This window comes from Xenopus tropicalis, chromosome 5 (assembly GCF_000004195.4).
Source record: "Xenopus tropicalis strain Nigerian chromosome 5, UCB_Xtro_10.0, whole genome shotgun sequence".
Taxonomy (NCBI): domain Eukaryota; kingdom Metazoa; phylum Chordata; class Amphibia; order Anura; family Pipidae; genus Xenopus; species Xenopus tropicalis.
Genome location: NC_030681.2, coordinates 55049093 through 55068988, shown reverse-complemented (window position 1 = coordinate 55068988; position 19896 = coordinate 55049093). Strand labels below are relative to the sequence as shown.

The 19896-nt window shown below is 41.4% G+C and overlaps 1 protein-coding gene across 3 annotated transcripts in view; it reads left to right on the top strand.

Moving 5' to 3' along the window:
• The first annotated feature begins 16829 nt into the window (after nt 1-16829).
• The window catches only part of pde10a (phosphodiesterase 10A), a 215295-nt gene continuing 212228 nt past the window's right edge, over nt 16830-19896 (top strand). Inside the window, exons 1-2 of one of the 3 annotated variants that reach the window (XM_031902028.1) lie at nt 16831-17035; nt 17312-18039. In XM_031902028.1, coding sequence (XP_031757888.1) covers nt 17955-18039 — 85 coding nt within the window. In that variant the 5' untranslated portion in view covers nt 16831-17035; nt 17312-17954. Of the gene's footprint in view, nt 18040-19896 lie in introns of all 3 variants that reach the window. The other 2 variants (XM_031902030.1, XM_031902029.1) reach the window with 2 other exon arrangements.

Sequence of the window (19896 nt, the reverse complement as noted above, 5' to 3'; positions counted from 1 at the left end):
TATGCCTACCCTGAGCGACAATATCAGCTGGTTCCCGTCCCCACCTGAGTTTACAACACCGGTCCTGCTGTGTTATAGTTCAACATCATCTCCTTGTGAGTATCCTTACCTTATGCCACACTTCTGTTGCCCGGCTCCTGACATATTGCCCAGACGTCCCTGAGCCTTATTGCCAATATTGCCCGGATTGCCCAGAGCCTGTCTGCCATTGAGCCACAATGCAATGCCTTTTGTGTTAGCACTCCGGTTTTCGTTTCGCACTGCAGTTTCACCTCCTTCACCCTATTCCCGGTCGGTCCCCGATCCCTGCACCTAGAGCTCCCTACCCACACCACCGCTTCGTTTAGGTACTTTTTTACTCGCTACTGTATACCCTAGACCAGTGCTGTCCAACTTCTGTTGTACCGAGGGCCGGAATTTTTCCGACCTACGTGGTGGAGGGCCAATAATGGAAGCCAGTTTTGACCACTCCCCTTTTTGAAACCGCACCCACTTGAAACCACACCCATGTTATCACATGACCATACCCATATTAATGGTTGTAGTACAGCAAAAACCTGCCATACTCTGCCTGCCCTACCCTGCCTGTGTGTGCCATACTCTGCCTGCCCTACCCTGCCTGTGTGTGCCATACTCTGTCTTCCCTACCCTGCCTGTGTGTGCCATACTCTGCCTTCTCTAACCTGCCTGTGTGTGCCATACTCTGCCTGCCCTACCCTGCCTGTGTGCCATACTTTCACTGTGTGTGCCATTCTTGGCTGGTTTGTGCCATACTTGGCCTGTGTGTGCCATACTCTGCCTGTGTGTGCCATACTCTGCTTGCCCTACCCTGCCTGTGTGTGTATGGCACACACAGGCAGCCTACAGTGACACAATGCTGGCACTGCTCCTACAGTCTGCACAATAACTATATATTAAAAAACGTTTTAATTGCAGTACCACCTCAGTATATGTTCTTTTTGTAGAGTGCAGGGATTATTTGTGGGTTTCTACTGCTCCTGAGGTGTGAACAGGGGAACAATGGGGGTGATTACAGCCTGAGCCTGAGGTGTGAACAATGCAGGGGGTGAACAATGCAGAGATTAAAAGGTGTGAACAACACAGGGGATTACATATTTAAACAATACAGCCTGATTACAGCCTGAATCTGAGGTGAGAACCATGCAGGGGGGGCAGTTAATCTCAGTACTGATACCATTTAAATCTTACACAAGAGTAAGCCATCAAAGCAGCCAGACAGGTGGGGGGCCACACAGAGGGGTGCCTAACTACTAGTTGATCCAGAGGAAGGCAAAAAAAACCCCATCTGAAGCCTCTCTAATTTGCCGCAGAGGGGAAAAAATTCCTTCCTGACTCCAAGATGGCAATCTGACCAGTCCCTGGATCAACTTGTACTAAGAGCTATCTCCCATACCCCTGTATTCCCTCACTTGTACTGAGAGCTATCTCCCATACCCCTGTATTCCCTCACTTGTACTGAGAGCTATCTCCCATACCCCTGTATTCCCTCACTTGTACTGAGAGCTATCTCCCATAACCCTGTATTCCCTCACTTGTACTGAGAGCTATCTCCCATACCCCTGTATTCCCTCACTTGTACTGAGAGCTATCTCCCATACCCCTGTATTCCCTCACTTGTACTGAGAGCTATCTCCCCTACCCCTGTATTCCCTCACTTGTACTGAGAGCTATCTCCCATAACCCTGTATTCCCTCACTTGTACTGAGAGCTATCTCCCATAACCCTGTATTCCCTCACTTGTACTGAGAGCTATCTCCCCTACCCCTGTATTCCCTCACTTGTACTGAGAGCTATCTCCCATACCCCTGTATTCCCTCACTTGTACTAAGAGCTATCTCCCATAACCCTGTATTCCCTCACTTGTACTGAGAGCTATCTCCCATAACCCTGTATTCCCTCACTTGTACTGAGAGCTATCTCCCATAACCCTGTATTCCCTCACTTGTACTGAGAGCTATCTCCCCTACCCCTGTATTCCCTCACTTGTACTAAGAGCTATCTCCCATAACCCTGTATTCCCTCACTTGCACTAAGAGCTATCTCCCATAACCCTGTATTCCCTCACTTGTACTGAGAGCTATCTCCCATAACCCTGTATTCCCTCACTTGCTAAGAATCCATCCAGCCCCTTCTTAATTCCACAACTTCACAGCTCTCACTGTAAAAAATCCTTTCCGAATATTTAAACAGAACCTCCCTTCTTCTAAACGGAGTGGGTGCCCTTGTGTCCTTTGGAAGGACCTACTGGTAAATAAAACATTAGAAAGGTTATTATATGATCCTCTTATATATTTATACATAGTTATCATGTCCCCCCTAAAGCGCCTCTTCTCCAGTGTAAACAGACCCAACTTGGCCAGTCTTTCTTCATAACTGAGTATATACCGGATGTAGTGAACCTCGCACTACAGTTATTGTTAGGGTGCACAGTATTTAGAAATAACGGATATAGTATATCGTGTTATAGACACAAAGGAAATTAACTGGCACACCTATTCTAGTTAAAATATAACTTTTACTTCTAAATAATTAAAAACTTAAAATAGATAGGAAAGAAAGGAAGGAATTTAAAATATCAAAGTCACACCTTGATTCTGTATCAATTCTAGCTCTGGCAATCCTGGATATTGCTACTTTTCAAGTATCTTTAATATTGTTGGTAACATTTGTAGCAGCCGTATAATTGGTCTACACAGTATCTCCTGTGTGTTTTGTGAAGGGAATCGTGATTCTATTACCCAGGTAAGTATTAGGAAATGAAACACTCATACGGAGGAAAGATTAGAAGTGATCATGCTATATGTATAATAAACTTTATTTCGACAATCATGTATTGTGTCTTTATTGGATCCGTATTTACTTTGTGCAGGGGATCACATCAGATATTCGCTATGTAGGCAGGTAATTCCCTTATGGTGCCCTGTACAATCAAAAGGAGTAAAACTCCTTTTTATAAGTTCGCTTTGTTAGAACCCAATGCTTCCCTAAATATAAGGTGTTTCTAAGTGAAACCCAGTATTACTCCAAGTGTAAGGTGTTTCTGAATGCTTTATAAGTCAGGGAGTTATTTCTGTCGGGGTGATAACACGTCCCTTTTTTTTACTTAAAGTAGAACGATTAGTCGGGACAGCCTTCTCTAGTTATGCTGTCCTTTATAGTTAGCCGTAAAGTGGCTCTCTCAGCCTTTGGCGATTCGCTGTATTTTACCGGTCAGAGGCTGAGTAAGCTAAGCTACTGCACATTTCCGTCAAGCGGGTACTGATTGTGTTCGCATTAATCTTTAGATAGGCTACACCCTATCTTACGGCTTCCACACATTCCCAACAAGCGGGTCCTGGTTGTTTTAGCACTATCGACGGTTATTAATCAGTGATTTACTCCAAAGCAGGCGAAGGTTACAATTGTAGATCGCTTACAACTTTTTAATGTTTCCATCAGTCTAGCAGAAGCAGTGATTACATTCAAACTTACTGTGTCACAATGCTTAATAGAGGGAACGTAAGAACAAATATTGGCTTGTATTGCCACGATATCAAAAGATCATCTAGATATAGCGCTGAATGCGTATCAACTGTGCTTAAATATGTACTGATGCGGCTTTAATTCCCCGGCGCATGTATGACACTCAGCTTACTAGATTCGGCGCCTTGCTTTCCCTTATTATTTGTACGGCACGTATCTACCCCACACTCTTTCACCGCGTTCCTTCCCATTAATACCTCCAGGAAGGCTGAGTTTGAATCATGGCTAGTGCTGCCCCAGTTATTTTAGCATTTCTACGATTATATTCACTGATTGTTGTTCCTACGATATTTACCCCGTTGTATGCTCCTAATCATTACGGATCATACAGCCATGTTATTTTCCCAGACAAGGTCCTAATCCTTACACCTCTGTTATTTATAACGGCGATCAAGATTTTACGAAACAGCCAAACAACGACGAGTGCAAACAAATTCTTTTGCTAGTTTTACATCTCCAACCTACATCCTGGTGCCTACACCTCTGTTCATTACCTCGGCACCCTGGATTTAGCAAAACAACCAAACTTTACAAGACAGCGAAAACGCCAAGTTCATGTGCTATTTCTCGGTCTCAGAACTAAAATCTTGGTGCCTACACCTTCTCGTTTACCTCGGCAGCCAGGATTTGAATAACTAAATAATCACGTACCTCCGACTCGTCATACTTTGCACCTTTCGTGCTTTCATTAAATTAAACCTTAACCAGTCTACATTTCTGGCTATATATTAACAAGAGGTCAAATATAATTCCTGTGCCTACAACCCTAGTTGTTACCTCGGCACAGGAATAGCTCGATCGCGAGTGTGAGACATCCAAATAAACCTTAACCAGTCTACATTACTGGTTGAATATCAACAGGAGGTCAGATAATGTTCCTGTGCCTACAACCCTAGTTGTTACCTCGGCACAGGAATAGCTAGATCAAGAGTGTGAAATGCCGACGCGCGTTTCGCATAGAGCTTTCTCAAGGCGAAAAGTAGCAATATCCAGGAGTGCCAGAGCTAGAATTGATACAGAATCAAGGTGTGACTTTGATATTTTAAATTCCTTCCTTTCTTTCCTATCTATTTTAAGTTTTTAATTATTTAGAAGTAAAAGTTATATTTTAACTAGAATAGGTGTGCCAGTTAATTTCCTTTGTGTCTATAACACGATATACTATTTCTTCATAACTGAGACTTTCCATACCCTTTACCAGCTTACTTGCCCTTCTCTGGACCCTCTCTAACTCAATAATGTCCCGTTTGAGCACTGGAGACCAAAACTGAACAGCATATTCTAGATGGGGCCTTACCAGCGCTCTGTAAAGGGGAAGAATAACCCCCTCCTCCCGTGAATCTATACCCCTTTTAATACAGCTCAAAACCTTGTTTGCCCTTGCAGCTGCTGCCTGGCATTGCTTGCTACAGCCAAGTTTATTATCTACAAGGACTCCAAGGTCCTTCTCCATTATGGATTTGCCTAGTGCAGTCCCATTAAGGGTATAAGTGGCTTGCATATTTTTACATCCCAGGTGCATGACCTTACATTTATCCACATTAAATCTCATCTGCCACTTAGCCACCCAGATTGTCAGTTGGTCCCCGGTCTCCTCCTGTACAGCGCATTTGCAGTAGCTTTGGGCTCTACCGGCGCTGCCCGATGACGTCAGCGGACGTGCTGACACCACTTTGGCGCCAAATTCAAACTTTAAAAGCATTTCCTTGCTTGTTTTCCTTGCCCAAGCTGGTCCTGATTTCCTGGTGCCTTGCTAAGCTTGTTTTGTATCTGATTCTCTGGTTTTGACTTCTCGCCTGATCTTCGACTATGATCTTTGCTGCCTGCCACTGACCTTTACCTGACCTCGACCCCGATTTCGTCTTATCCCTTTGTACCGCGTTTGGATAACCTTGGTCGTAAGTAGGATCCCTGCCTCTCCCGCCGCAGAAAGTCCGTGGCCCCAAATGGGCATCGGTGAACACCGGGGTCGGTAGGGCTCTCCTGCTTACCTAAGGGGTTATTCCAGGCAGTTGCCGGGCTCCTAAGCATACAGACTGTAACACTATCCTTCATAAAGCCATGTTGATTACTGCTCAGTACTGTTTCTATTTTGCTGACGACACTAAATTGTGCAAAACTATAAGTTCCATGCAGGATGCTGCCGCTTTGCAGAGCGATTTGACAAAATTGGAAACCTGGGCAGCAAACTGGAAAATGAGGTTCAATGTGGACAAGTGCACAGGTATGCACTTTGGTAGAAATAATATAAACTATCTACTGAATGGTAGTGTGTTGGGGGTATCCTTAATGGAGAAGGATCTAGGGGTTTTTGTAGATAACAAGTTGTCTAATTCCAGGCAGTGTCATTCTGTGGCTACTAGAAGCAAATAAAGTGCTGTCTTGTATAAAAAAGGGCATTGACTCAAGGGATGAGACCATAATTTTGCCCCTTTATAGGTCCCTGGTAAGGCCTCACCTTGAGTATGCAGTGCAGTTTTGGGCTCCAGTCCTTAAGAAGGATATTAATGAGCTGGAGAGAGTGCAGAGACGTGCAACTAAACTGGTTAAGGGGATGGAAGATTTAAACTATGAGGTTAGACTGTCGAGGTTGGGGTTTTCTCTGGAAAAGAGGCGCTTGCGAGGGGACATAATTACTCTGTACAAGTACATTAGAGGGGATTATAGGCAGATAGGGGATGTTCTTTTTCCCATAAAATGATCAACGCACAAGAGGCCACTGCTTTAGATTAGAGGAACGGAGCTTCCATTTGAAGCAGCATTTTTCACGGTGAGGACAGTGAGGTTGTGGAATGCCCTTCCTAGAGATGTGGTAATGGCAGATTCTGTTAATGCCTTTAAGAGGGGCCTGGATGAGTTGTTGAACAAGCATAGTATCCAAATCTATTGTGATACTAATATCTTAATAATAATAGATTAGGTTAAGAAAGAGAATCGAAAAGTTATAACCCACTGGTTCTGAATCAACATGTGAATAAGTAACAGAAATTTCAGTGAAATAAAACAACATTTATTGGGTCAAAATGAAACAAACAATTCAACAAAAAGCAAACATATTAGACATACTATACCAAACAATGGATAGGTGCATCCCAGTGCCTCATGGTACCCACTCTCCACCATGGGTGAGAAACGCGTTAGGAGAGTGGGTACCATTGCATTGCATTTGAATCTGACCTGCTTGCACACAAACTAACTGAACAGTTATGTCCCCCCCCTAAAGTCGCTGACTAACTAAGAAGTTAGAGATCTGAAAGCAGGAAGTAGAATTCTGGCTATTATGTTAGACATCTGCTCACTACAGTCTTTATGAATTCATTTTTGTCTCACTAACTATATTACAAATATTTTTTATTTTGTGCAGTCTATCCATTTTACCCACAATACTAGTCCCAGGCATGGAGCAACAGCCAGTCAATTTAAAAATACAAAAGCCTTAATTAATATAGTAAAAGCATCAAAGAGACATAATGGGCTCAACCCCGCAACATACCCTGCTCGACTTGATGCGTTTCGTGGCCCTTAGCCACTTCCTTAGAAGCTGAGTAACCCCCCCCCTCACCTGTTTAAATAGTCATACAAAATGCATTTTACCCAGTTTCATTATTACACTGAAATGTTCCTTTAATATGTAGTTTTTAAGAATATGACTAATTGTAGCACTTTGCTAAAAATACCTAAAAAGCACCTGCACTGCTTCAAATGGAAGCTCCGTTCCTCCAGTCTAAAGGGGTGGCCTCTGGCGCACTGATCATTTTTAAGGGAAAAATCTGCCTATAATCACCTCTAATGTACTTGTACAGAGTAATCATGTCCCCTCGCAATCGCATTTTTTCCCAGAGAAAACAACCCCAAACTCGACAGTCTAACCTCATAGCTTAAATCTTCCATCCCCTTTACCAGTTTAGTTGCCCGTCTCTGCACTCTCTCTAGCTCATTAATATCCTTCTTAAGGACTGGAGCCCAAAACTGCACTGCATACTCAAGGTGAGGCCTTATCAGGAACCTATAAAGGGGCAAAATTGTGTTTTTATCACTTGAGTTAATGTTCTTTTTATACAAGAAGCACTTCAGTAGCCACAGAATGACACTGCCTGGAATTGGACAACTTGTTATCTTCAAAAATTCCCAGATCCTTCTAACTTAAGGATACCCTCAACACGCTACCATTTAATGAGTAACTCAAATTTATATTATTTATTATTACACTAAACCTTATTTTACATTGTCCAGTTGCCCAGTTTTCCAATTTTGTCAAATTGCTTTACAAAGTGGCAGCATCATGCAGAGAACTTTGCATAAGTTTTGCATAATTTAGTATCATCTGAAAAAATAAAAACAGTACTTATAATGCCCACCTCCAGGTCAGTAAAAAAACAAGTTAAACAGCAAAGGACCAAGGACTGACCCCTGCATTACTCCACTAACAACTCTGGTCCAATTAGAAAATGTTTCATTTATTGCCAATTTCTATAATCTATCCTTCAGCCAGTTTTCCATCCAAGTACAAATATCATGTTCCAGATCAATATCCCTCAGTTTTATCTGGTGGCAATCCTGGGGCTGTTGCCGCCCGAAGCATCAGCCCCAATGCCTCGCCTTCTTTCCTGCTCCACATGTCCAGAGGGGGCCACATTGCTAGCAGAGCCTAATTTTGATGTGATCCCTTTTATTAATCAGGATCTAACTTTCTATAGGGGATTCCCTTCTTAACACCACTGTCTAGTCTAGTGACTGGAACCTATAACAATGCCTAATCAACATGAAATACACTTATTAAATTATATCTACCTCCTACAAACATGATGCCTGAAGCGCAGAGCAGCCCACGTAGAAGCTTGGCAAACCTGGCACCAGATGACGTTTAGAGAGCAGAAGCGCTGCTGCAGCTTAGTGTGTGCATGATATACACCACTCACAAACTGTGTTTATTTTCCATCCAACAGTATTTCTTCATCCGTGTTTTAGTTCCTTCTTTTCTTTACTCTGTGCTATATTAGTCACTATGCTGATTCTAGTTGTGTTGAATTATAATGATTTCATTGTGTGTTTATAGTGTTTATGTTGGCTTCATCTATTGCTGTGTTCTATGTCTTCTTTGAAATGTCTTGTTTGTTAATGCCCATATACTCATATTAGGAGGTAAGTGTAAAACTGCTCTTTGTCACTGTAAAACAAAATACACTGAGCTGCATAGCACCTTTTGAAAATAAAGTATATAATTCAGGCACCATAAATGTAATCATTGAGGTCCATTTACAAATGGACCAGCACAAGCTAGTGTAGGTAGATATTAACATTCTTAATTACTTTGTTATATCACAATCCCTACACTAATTATGCCATGGATTTCATGGCAGAAGGTCTCTGAATGGGAACTGAGTGACTCCCACTCTCACAGAGAAAAACAATTAACTTATATTTTAAAGATATAAAAGAAACTGGGTCACAGATGGTGCTGTTTCAGTTTGAAAAAAACAAAACAAAAAACAAAGCAATGTATAAAGTGAGTGCTTTATTTATTTTTTTTTGTTTTTTTAGCAATGAAAAAACTTTGACTGTACCATTACTGATTGTGTTTAACCTACATGTATTAATTCTCCGCAAAAAATGCTGTATAACTGAAATGTTTTCTTTCCTATGCAAGGGTAAGTTATTATTTGCCTCATTTCAGCTGTACCCATTCCCATAAATCATAACATGGGAGACACTCATTTCAGTATTGAAATGTATGAATGGGGAGTTATTGGAATACAGCACAATTTATCTTTTTTTTTACGTGTATGAATGTTTGTAGGAAGTTTCAGCAATTTGAGTTATGGGGCTCATTTACCAACACTACAGTTTTGCCCCAGTGAAGTTACCTGTGGAAACCAATCAGCATTCACCTTTGATCTGTCAGGTATAATAAAGCACATATCCGATAAGCATTATGGGTAACTGCACAAGGGGAAATTTGCCTAGTGTTAGTTAATGTGAACTTTTGTCCAACTTTTGTGAACTTTTTGCCCAACATACTCATATTACCAGAGAGAGCATCCAGTACTGGACTTCAGCTTTCCCCCTTTTCCTCTGCTTGCCACAAACAACTAAACTGACTTCAAAAAGACATCAAGTAAGATTTAGTAATTAAGATGATTTAGAATATTCTCTACACTGGTTAGAAATTGCCCACAACACCATGGGGCAAGTATTTATCAACAATCTGCTCATGGTTTTGCTCTCTCTGTTCACGCTGCTATTGGCTAAACAGAAAAGGTTTGTCAGCCTACAAAGCTGACACACTTAAACTTGTACAAACATCTCATTTGATATAAAACCATATTCTTTGTTGCCCACCATATCCAATGCCTTAAAACCTTAATGCCTGCCTTGCCTTATGGTCTGTCAACACTGGCCACATCTAATGTGGCATTTCTCCCAAAATGTTAGTTTTAGTCAAAGCCTTCTCTGACTTTGTGAATTACAGGTGTTATTATAATGCTTAATGACCAGATGGCACCAAGTACAAGAAGACTAAAATTGAAGCTAGCCATTACAGAGGATCAATACTTACTTGGTACAGAATGTGCCCTTAATTATCGAGACAACTGGTTTGTTTTGTTTAAACAAGAACTGCATGTGATACAAAAAAATTATTATGTTGTTACTATGCTCCCAAAGTTAGTCATAGTTATAATTGATATATTAGTTGCTGTCATTCCTCCATGCTGTTTAGGAATGTATCTACAGTGAGGAACATAAGTATTTGAACACCCTGTGATTTTGCAAGTTCTCCCACTTAGAAATCATGGAGGGGTCTGAAATTCACATTGTAGGTGCATTCCCACTGTGAGAGACAGCATTTAAAAAATTTTTTCAGGAAATCACATTGTATGATTTTTAAAGAATGTATTTGTATTGCACTGCTGCACATAAGTATTTAAACACCTGGCAATCAGCAAGAATTCTGGCTCTCAAAGACCTGTTACTCTGCCTTTAAATAGTCCACCTCTACTCCACTCATTAATCTAAAGCTTTTTAAAGACACCTGTCCACCCCACAGTCAGTCAGACTCCAACTACTACCATGGGCAAGACCAAAGAGCTGTCAAAAGACACCAGAGACAAAACTGTGGACCTCCACAAGGCTGAAAAGGGCTACGGGGCAATTGCCAAGCAACTTGGTGAAAATAGATCAATTGTTGGAGCAATTGTTAGAAAATGGAAAAGGCTAAAGATGACTGTCAGTCTCCCTAGGACTGGGGCTCCATGCAAGATCTCACCTCGTGGAGTATCACTGAGAAAGGAGAGGAATCAGCCCAGAACTACAAGGGAGGAGCTGGTCCATGACATGAAGAGAGCTGGGACCACAGATTCAAAGGTCACTGTCAGTAGAACACTAAGCCATGGTCATGGTTTCAAATCATACATTGCACGAAAGGTTTCCCTGCTCAAGTCATCACATTTCCAGGCCCGTCTGAAGTTTGCCAATGACCATCTGGATGATTCAGAGGAGAAAGTCATGTGGTCAGATGAGACTAAAGTAGAACTTTTTGGTTTAAACTTCACTCATTGTGTTTGGAGGACAAATAAGGATGAGTTGCATCCCAAGAACACCTTCCCTACTGTGAAGCATGGGGGTGGTAACATCATGCTTTGGGGTGCTTTTATGCAAAGGGGACAGGACGACTGCACTGTATTAAGGAGGGGATGAATGGGGCCATGTATTGTGAGATTTTGAGCAACAACCTCCTTCCCTCGGTCAGAGCATTGAAGATGGGTCGTGGCTGGGTCTTCCAACATGACAATGACCCTAAGCACACAGCCAGGATAACCAAGGAGTGGCTCCGTAAGAGGCATATCAAGGTTCTGGAGTGGCCTAGCCAGTCTCCAGACCTAAATCCATGAGAAAATCCTTGGAGGGAGCTGAAACTCTGTGTTGCTCAGCGACAGCCCCGAAACCTGACAGATCTAGAGGAGATCTGTGTGGAGGAGTGGGACAAAATCCCTGTTGCAGTGTGTGCAAACCTGGTCAAGAACTACAGGAAACGTTTGACCTCTGATTTTCTCAGGTGTTCAAATACTTATGTGCAGCAGTGCAATACAAATACGGTCTTTAAAAATCATACAATGTGATTTCCTGAATGTATTTTTTAAATGCTGTCTCCCACAGTGGGAATGCACCTACAAAGTGAATTTCAGACCCCTCCATGATTTCTAAGTGGGAGAACTGCAAAATCGCAGGGTGTTCAAATACTTATGTTCCTCACTGTATCAATGATTAACAGTTTAGTGGTTAGCTGACCAGAAGATATAAGAGAGAGAGAGAAAGAGAGAGAGAGAGAGAGAAAGAAAGAAAGAGAGAGAGAAAGAGATAGAGAGAGAGAGAGAGAGAGAGAGAGAAAGAGAGAGAGAGAGAGAGAGAGAGAGAGAGAGGGAGAGAGAGAAAGAAAGAAAGAAAATAAAACTAACCCATCTTCTAAAAGCCAAAGGCTAGAAGAATAATACAAAACAGAAAACAGAGCAAATCAAAAAGTGATTATTTGTGGTATTTTATTTGAAAATGCTGTATTATTTCAAGATGAACAGTCCTTATAAACATTCTTAGCACATGGCATGCTGATCTGAATTCATGGTTAAGCCAAACAAATTTTCCCAGTAGCTGGACCACTGATATCCAGAAACCCAACAAGTTTTTCTGATGGTTACAATCTGAGCCATAGCATATGCAGAAAATCAACGTAACTTCTATCCTGAATAGAGCTTCCTCTTCATTATTTCTTCAGAAAAAAATGCCTTTTTTCTAAGTTTAAATAGTTCATCTGGAGGTTCTGCAACAAGCAGACTTTCCAATTCTGAAAGCCGAGTTTTTGCTATAAGACCACTCCTGCCTGTCTACAACATTGTTAGTTTTATTGTTGTCAGTGTTATTGTGACGAAAGACAGTATTTTCTCAAACTTAATTCATATGATGTACATGCCAAAAAGGACAATTTGCGCAGAAGTAGCAGTGATCAAAATGCCTTTTGCTAATATTGGACAAATTTTCACTGGTGCAGTAACTCATAACCACCAATGAGATATTATGTCTCATTAACAAATATCAGGGAAAGGGTGCAAAGTCCAAAAAACAAGTGCCAGCCAATATGCTTTTCTCATTTAGCACCCTTCTTTGCACTGAATGCTTGTGGGTCCAGGTCCTTGTGCTCCATTCTGGACCTGCACTTTCCAGATGAATACAGTGCTGCCTGCATGTCAGTGCTGTATTTATAAGGGGTGGCATGGGGGAGATGTCTTTTCTTTTTGAAAATGTATTAACTTGCACAGAATAAATTACTAATAAAACAAGGGACCAGGGAATGTGGAATGTGCATTGATTAACTCTATTTTGTATATGTGTAGCCCATTATTTCCATGCATACAGCTTTATACAGATGGCCCCATACTATCCCAGATTATACTCAGTAATAAAATGCACTCATAAAGTCAAAATATATTTACATCTATTTATTATCATGTTTCCTGTCTTACTTAACCTTTTTCACATATTCTCATATATATACCCGTTCTAATCTCCTTGCACTGCTTTCACCAACCATATTAATCCCCTTCATACCTCCCAACTGTCCCAATATTCGCATGACAGTCATGATTTTAACAGCTCAGCCCAAAGTCCTGGATTCTTATTGAAAAAGATACAAAGTTTCTCAAGCTTAATTAAATAAGTAGTTTTTGGCAGAGAGTCCAGAAAATGTAACAGGCAACACCTAAACTTATATACAATTGTAATTAGTAAGATAACCAGGTCTCTTGGAGGAACTGAGACCTGCATTTTAAAGGGCAATTTCACCTTTTTTAGCAAAACAAATAACACATAAAGCAAGACCCCAAAACCCATAGAAATGTGTTCAAACTTGAAATAACTTGCCTAATTTTGTAAACTGGGAGCGATATTTAGAGGGTGTGGTCCAAAATTTGCTGCACTGCGAACGGAAATTCTTTTGTTCCTCTTTACATTTTTCAAATGTTGGGAGTTATGCCCCCCTGAAACCCCCTTTTCTACTGTTCTTTTACCATTTCTGCTACCATGCTATCCCCCTTTCCCTATCACAGTCTGCCCTTTTTCAATCCCTCTGTTATCTTTTAATTGATTATCGAATTTATCGATTATGCTCTTTAATTCTCTCATGGTCACTTCTTTGCCCACAATGCTCTGTACTGTCCTTGTATTTTATCCAAAACTTCCTGGTATGACACTTTAAAGACCTCCACTAGCAGCTGAAACAGCTATAGTGTATCCTCTGCAATCCCTCCATGCTCCTTCTCTGTAAATAAACTGACACATTTCAGACTTCAGCTGCAGTTCTAGTTCTTTAGGCAGCTTATCTACCTGTGTATGGGGACCCCCAACAACCCTACATGACAGTGATTGGAACAATAATTGTCCAGGTGTCGCACAGGTCTGATTCTTTAGTCGGATCAGGTACTGTGTTTGCCCATTGATGCGACCCTCAATCCGACTTTTCTTATCCCTACATTGTAATGCAATTGTTTGGTCCTAGGGCATTGGGGGGGAAAGATTTGCTCATTTAGCAACCTAACCAGACTAATCTTACCAAGTATGGCCACCTTTACAGTGTCCAGTAGGCACTAGTGGAATTATTTTGACAAATATGGTTCTCACTGTCCAACTGGTCCAGTTAGCACTCTAATTCCAGTATTACAAATATTAATATTTGGGACTATATGTGGGCCTCTAAGGGATTTTTATTATGCCTAAACACATTATTGTATACAAACAACTTTATGCCCAAGACTTAAAGTTTAAAGGGTTAGTACACTTTAGATGAACTTAGTATGTTGTAGACAGTGATAATCTGAGACAACTGGCAATTGATTTTTATGGGTTTTCAGTGTTTTGCTCAGCAGCTCTCTTGTTTGGTATTTCAGCAATCTGGTTGCTAGGGTCTGCTTTTCGCTAGCAACCAGGCAGTGGTTTGAGTGGGAAACTGGAACAAGTCTAGGAGAGGGCAGAATAGGAAGATAAGTTATAAAAAGTAACAATAACAATAAAATTGTTGCCTCACAGAGCAATAGTTTTTTTTTACCTACAGAAGTCAAAGACCCCACTTGAAAGCTGGAAGGAAGGGAGGAAGAGAAAGGCAAATAATTTAAAATCTACAAAGAATAAATAAGGAATACCAATTGCAAAGTTGCTAATAGTAGGGTATTCTGTACCATACTAAAAGTTTACTTTAATTTGAACCCATGCTCTTTAAGTATTTTCATTAAATCTATGGAGTATTGTCTTTTCACCTTTTTCATGGTCTGAATTGTCTGCAATAACACATTAAATGTTAATAGTGAGCCTTTAATGTACCTACAACCTTGCTAAACATGAAGGAGGGCCTGGCCAAATGCTGAAGAACAAAGGTAGGGCTTGAAAGTTTGTAATAGAAAATGCTTGGAGCTTTATAAATAAATGATCAGAAAAATAATAACCATATGTCTGTTTCTTATGCTATGAACCCAAGGGTCATTACAGATGTGCTGGAGTTGAAGTGTTTTGATGTTTTGAATATGTGTGTGGGGTGGGGGCACACAGCTTTATAACTGAATGTGGCCACTAGTTGCAGTAATTCACATTCTGGTGAGGTTAACAGAGGATGGTACAGTTGATATCCACTAAACCTATCTTATAGTTACCTGCAATCTCCTCCTTGACATAAAGAGAAGTCTGCCCTGACCCTCAGGGTCTGCTGTTGGTGACTTCTGGTAAAGCTACAGCTACCAGTTATCATTGCCATGATAATGCCTTATTTACAATATTAGGAAAAGTTGTGAGAATGCTGCATAGCTATTCGGCCATTACTGTTGACATTGTGAACAGCCTCATAGGCATCAGCATTACATATTTTCTAACCTGGGCTGGCAAAATTACTAAACTGGGCAAGGGCTGTGGTCACAACCCAGAAGGGGTCAGAAGACGGATATAGGTGACTAGAACACAAATATACACCTTGAAATGGTGAATGTATTCACACATTAGAAGCATTTTTACAAAGCTACAATGTTGAATGTATATATAGACAGATAGATAGATATTATATATCTTATATATTATGGCTGGTAAATGAACTAGCTATAAAATACCAGACATTGTGCAAAGCATCAGCAATGAGCTGCAGAAGCCATTTGATTTATAAGGAGAATAATAAAAATCCCATCAGATTCTCATTGAAAAAAAAACGACGGGGGGGGGGTCCATGTGTGTCACTGGAGTCAGCATTGACGCAGGAAGCTGTGACGTTAGCAGAGGCTGCAGAGGGGGAGAGGAGGGAGAGACAGTAGTAGGGAGAACTGTGCAATCACTAACACAGAATAGAGAAAGCTTTGCCACTTCTTTTTTGCCTTCTTGCAAACTAGAAGGACTCTAAGATATATATAATTTATAATTAGATATATATTTTTTGTAGCTAGGCAGATGAACAGATGAGAGACAGAGAGACAAAACTGCAATCTTGGGAACCTACAAAATATATTCCCTTTATATATAATACAAGATAATATATATAACATACAGACTAATGCTAAATGGCAATTATTAAACGCTGTGGGCTCAGAGCTCTGTAAGAGCACTATAATAGTGCCATTCTCTCACCAAGGAGTGCTGATAGTCCCTATGCTAATAACTGGAACAGCCTCAAGCCAAGGTCCATATGAACTTCTTATATGCAGTGTTATTTTACACTGTTATATTTTAGGTTTTCTGGAGAAGCCACCATTCCACTGATAAGTGCTAAGGCCAATTCTGATGTCACATTGATAACCTAGGGCCCCTAGGGAGATGGACCAGACACGTTTTAGGGCCCATAGTGCAGCATGGGTTAATGTTCTGCTCGGATCAGCTTTGCTTAACATTCCAACACCACAAAAATAAAAGCCACTGTAAATACATCGGTAACAGCAGGAGCCTGTCATTGATAGGGGACCCTGTCTCCAAGCTCTTCTACTGGAAGGAACGTAAATGGGAGATTCCAAGAAATCTCTTGTTTCCACGCAACTTTGTACCTGAGTTACCTACACGATGTTCTGCTATTTGTTCTGGAAATCCTGCACCCCTGGCTCTAGTGTTTGGCACAAGAAAAAGTCTGGGCTGCTTGCGTCTATGCTCGATTATCATCTCAATGAGTCGCAGTTGCAGGCGAGGTAGCGATTGAGCGCTTGACGTCATTGCCTCCTGTTGGACGTGAGAGGAGCCAAAGCCTCAGCCCCTCGTACTGGGGAAAAGTCTGGAAGTTGCTCAGAGACGCCAGTCTGTTTGTGGGGAAGCTCTCAGGCACACATAGCTCCATCTGCACCACTGGCACAACTTCTCTCCAGCCTGCTGCTGCTGCTGCTGCTTGGGCACCCTCCCTCCCCAACTCCTGACTCTATACAGCCCGGGGGCTGCTTCACTACTGCAGTGCCTTCAGTGAAACCAACCTGGGATGGAGCCATCAAAGCAGCAGGTAACTTGCCTCTTGCTGTTTAATGCTTAATAGCGCGGCTATGCAGAGAGGGCAGACAATGACTATGTACGACAATGCAGATCTGCTTTGTAGCTTCACATGACTGATGCTTGTAACACTCCATTCTGCATTGTGGGGGGATGGAGACCAGAGCTGACACGTGGGAATAGTTTAAAGAAGTTGAGCATCTTACATTGTTATAGGGAGACATTTCAAAAAGATTTAATATATATATATATAACATCCACGATCCCTTATTTGTTTTTTGACTGGAAGGAGGGCTAGAGACTACCTGATGGATCCGACTCATAGAGTCCATCCTGCTCATTCAGGAGAGAGTGGCAGAAAGAAGCTTCTGGGCAGCATGAAAATCTGGTGTGAACTCCCAGTAGGAGAGGGTGGAACTGTATCCAGGAACGACTCACCTCTGCCCCTGGGCTCGGCTCGGGCGAGCACCCAGCACCGTGACAGGCGTTATTGGGAGCAGGATACGTGATGCGCTTATTTCCCATAGGAAACGTGGCTAAAAAGTAGGTTTTGTTTGCGCTGGTGCTAATTTATCATCAGTTCTTTCAGCTCAAAAAGCATGAAGGGGTTGTTCCGACCCTAAATTGGTGGGGAAAGTCTGTTAGCTGGCACCTGTGTGGCCCATCTCCTACCCAGATCTCCGTGCTCTCCCCACCTTCTGGAAACCTGCTGCTAGCTGAAATAACAGGAGGAAAAAGAGAGCTGAGAAGTGAATTGATGGAATTGTGATTTGTAGGATTTCTCCACAGTCCCTGCCTCCTACTTGCTCTCTAGCCACTCCAAAAGTCTCTCTCTCCCTCTCCTCCTGGCAAATCCTTCTCTCTATATCTCCCCACCATTCAATCCACTTACCTTCCCTGTTGCAACACAAACCAGCAACATCACCCTGCAGATGTCGAAGAAACGTAAAGCCACCGAGAATGAGTGTGGCAGCTCCCGGGCTCCATCTCCTGCAAAACCCGAGAGAGCCGATCCAGGTAAGAGAAACTCTGCCTCCAGCCAGGACTGGTCCATAGAGATCACCTTGACTTCCAGGCAACATTGCATTACTAAACCCGGGCTATTGGCAGCCTGCAGGGGCTGTTGTGTGTTATTAGCAGGGCTTTATAGAAATTGATAGTATTGCAGTCTAGATATGCTCTTGCCTTGCCCTTAAGGACCATGGATGGTGTCAGCTACAAACTTTTAGGAAGAGAAAGATCTAGAATACACCATGTCATGGCAATGTTGCAGAACTTCTCCCAGGCCCAGGGATGCTGATGCTGAGAACCTTTATCTCTAGACTAAATTTGCCTTGGGGAATTAGGCCTTAGGAATTACATGATCATTTACTTGCACTGTTACTCTTCTTTTGTCATGTTATAACTGGGGCAAGTTAGTAATACAAAGAAGGAGCCACTTCTAAACAGTGCTGTTACAGTGGGTTTTGTGTTCAGTACTAGTATAAATTATTGGGGGGGGGATAATCAATGAATGTTTTATAATAGGCATGTTTTTCTGTGATGCACATAAGGACAAATGAGGCAAAAGGAAATGCTGCCAGGTAGAGCACTGCAGAACTTTGCAGAAATACAGCACCTGGATGGCAGTGTATGCTGTGTAAGTCCTGTCAGGGGGCTACCTAGGAGAATAGATTGTTGTAGCTGGCATTCCTATTATTTTGTGCATGTGCTGCATTTGGGCAAACTGAGTGTATTTGCTGCATTGACGTGGATGGCATTTGATTTTATTTATTCATAGATTTCATGTTTGGGTAAGGTATTGCCAGATATTATCCCTTTGTGCTAACGCAAATGAAATTAACTCCTTTGTGTTTTGTGTAAATGGAGAGGAATTAAAATAATATTTGAACTTGCTATTAAATATTAATAAAAATGCTAAGATGAAAGAATGCTTGGTACGCAATGTACCAGCAAACCTCCATATTACAGTGCTGCATTTCAGCTGGTGCAAAGTAGGATCCCTATCTATAAAGTATTTGGTCTTTTTCTCAAAATGGAGTCCATAGACATACCACATAAATATGTATTGCAATTAAATTTCTTTGCTTGGTCATACTGATAACCAATAGAATGCTACTTTAATATGTCCATGTTTGCATATAGTTAGTTATAGAGAGGTGCCAATGTATAAATCATTCTACAAGCAGAAAAGAATCTCTTATTTGGATTAAGCAAAGTGGAAAACTACACTTGTGTCACTGTCTTGAGAACAAGCAAAAGGGCAATTTTCTCTTTTTTTCCTGTCGGAGAGCTTGAGTGCCTTTTGTCATGGATACACCTACTGACTACAGTCACAAGATGTCTGAATTCTGCCTATGAGGTGGTGTCTCTAGCAATGCTGCTGAGTGAATGTGTTCATTTGGGCATGATTTTGCCTTTGGATTGCATATATATGGTAATGGGGTGCTTTTTCGGAGTGGTTTTATATTGACACAGAAATCAGCATAACACCATAAGTACATCAAGGACATTACAGAAGTCTAATAGATTTTACTGACTGAAAGTTATGATTGTAGACCGATGTGACCTTTCATTTGTATATTATAATATGACGTGTTAGTATGGAGGAAGCAAGCAAAGTGCTTGAGCCTCTCTGTCATCTATACCCTGTATATTGTCATCAGCCCCTGTAGTTCTAGGATAGATCCCCGGATCCTCCACTGAGTTCTGTTAGGGGCATTTAGGATATTACATAGTTACATAGGGTTGAAAAAAGACCATCAAGTTCAACTCTTCCAAGTAAACCCAGCACACACAACCTATACTAACCTATCTATACACTCACATATATAAACTATATATACAAACATTAATACTAACTGTAGATATTAG